Source organism: Montipora foliosa, chromosome 8 (genome assembly GCF_036669935.1).
Source record: "Montipora foliosa isolate CH-2021 chromosome 8, ASM3666993v2, whole genome shotgun sequence".
In the NCBI taxonomy this organism is placed as follows: Eukaryota; Metazoa; Cnidaria; class Anthozoa; order Scleractinia; family Acroporidae; genus Montipora; species Montipora foliosa.
Genome location: NC_090876.1, coordinates 22,804,764 through 22,806,749, shown reverse-complemented (window position 1 = coordinate 22,806,749; position 1,986 = coordinate 22,804,764). Strand labels below are relative to the sequence as shown.

Genomic DNA, 1,986 nt, shown 5'->3' with positions numbered 1-1,986 from the left:
TGAATATCGCCTTCTCGAGTTCTTTCCGAGTTCATCTTCTCGCGACGCGGGAATCGAGTTTCGAGGATCGAGTAGAGACTGTCAACTTCCCGTTATCCTGCGCAGCAAGCGCAAACGGAGAGGGAAGCGAAGCGAGTGACCAAGCCGCGCGGGAAAGGGAACTCGGGACGGGGAAAAGGGAGGGAGCGCTGCGCTCCCTCCCCAGCTCCTTTTCGCGCGCTGCTTCGTCACTCGCTCCACTTCTCTCACCCCTTGCGCTTGCTACGCAGGATAACTTACCGTATTTCCTCGAATAATAGCCGAGGGCGATTATTTCTTTTTTCGGACCGAAAGGGGCAATTATTCGATGGAAGGCGATTATTTTAAATATTTTCGTCAAAGGGGGGCGATTATTCGAGGGAGGCGATTAATCGAGGGACGGCTATTATTCAAGGAAATAAGGTACCTTTGAGCGGTCTGTGCGTGACGTATGTATGATCACATACGTCACGTACGCTAAATAAATAAAACGATTTTCATGATTCTGTTACCCTGCTTCAGCTTGGCAACTTCCTTTGTTGGAAATTGAGACTCGTTCAAATTTCCAATGTCATCAATGCGGTCAGTTTTGAGACCGAGGGCTGTAAATGCTTCTTTGGCATATTGCATGTATTTGTCAAATGTTTTTTTGTCCATCTCTGAAGCGGCTGAATGGCAAATAAAATTTCTTAGAAGACGAAGTTGATCTATGGCTAGCGCATATGTTTCAGCTTTGTCCCCAGTAGAACTCTCGACAGAAGAGTGGAAGTGTCCAGACGGCAACGAACGGGGCTTTAGATACATATCGCTGAGCGTCTTACGATGACCTTTGCTGTCCACCACGGAAAAGCATTTTGCATGGATTATTGCTTGGACCAGGGCTGTACAATCCCAGTTTTCATATGATTCGTTTGTGGGAACTTTCGTTTTTCCGCCTTCTTTGGCCAAAAATGATTTTCTCACAGCCACAGTGTCATCCCACGGTTCGGTGGATCCAAAGTTGTTATTCCATAGTGACACGAATATCTGACGCAGTCCTTCAGGAAAATCATCTTTTACAATGGAAGTAAACTTGAAAAAGTTCAACTGTTCGTCTGATCATGACTAAAACACCACACGAGTACATACGGGTAACATACGAGTAACATACGAGTAACATACGGAACATACGGATACATACGAATACATACGACTAACATACGAGTAACATACGAGTAACATACGAGTAACATACGGATACATACGACTAACATACGGATACATACGAATACATACGAGTAATACGAATGTTTTTCTCATAAAGGAAGCTGTAATTATAAGCCTTGCAGGCATTTTTCACGTCAGCAAACACGTACCCGGCTCAGTTTGAGGGGGGAGGGAGGGGATGTTGATCGACCCCCCAAGGCTTTCATTAAATTTAGTCACAGTAAAATAAATTCACATGGAGTGCAAAACCCTTTGCTTGCGCTACAAGATGACAATATATTTTGGATGTCGCTGATGTCGTATGACGTCATCAGATCCGCCATCTTGATTTCACTATTTCAGCTTAAGTTGCCTATGATAAATCAGTGCAAAATCAAGCCAGAAAGCTTAAATGGGGTAAAAGATTATGACAGACCTGCTCTGACTTCCTTACGTGTCTTAAATGTAAACTGGCCTGACAGTCATAATCATCTATGAGAGCAACATCCAAAATATATTGTCATCTTGTTGCGCAAGCTAAAGGCGGCGAAATACGAGATACAAAAACCCTCAACTTGGCGCGCAACATTATTTCGTTGCAAGTTTGGGTCGATTTCTCCCGTTTTTCACCTTGCATGATCAACTTGTCGCGCAACAAAAACATTTGTTGCGGGTTGAAGAAAGTTGTTGCGAAAAGTAGAGCGCGAACCTACTCTGAGCAACAAATTTTGGCTTTGTTGCTTGTTTTTCATCAAGCTCACAACTTGTCGCGCAACAAATGTG

The 1,986-nt window shown here is 44.0% G+C and overlaps 1 protein-coding gene across 1 annotated transcript in view; it reads right to left on the bottom strand.

Moving 5' to 3' along the window:
- Window positions 1–232: 232 nt before the first annotated feature.
- LOC138013000 (uncharacterized) overlaps window positions 233–1,986 on the bottom strand; it is a 3,063-nt gene continuing 1,309 nt past the window's right edge. Inside the window, exon 3 of the mRNA XM_068859958.1 lies at window positions 233–1,114. Within this exon, the coding sequence (XP_068716059.1) occupies window positions 496–1,114 (619 nt within the window). The 3' untranslated portion in view covers window positions 233–495. The remainder of the gene's footprint in view (window positions 1,115–1,986) is intronic.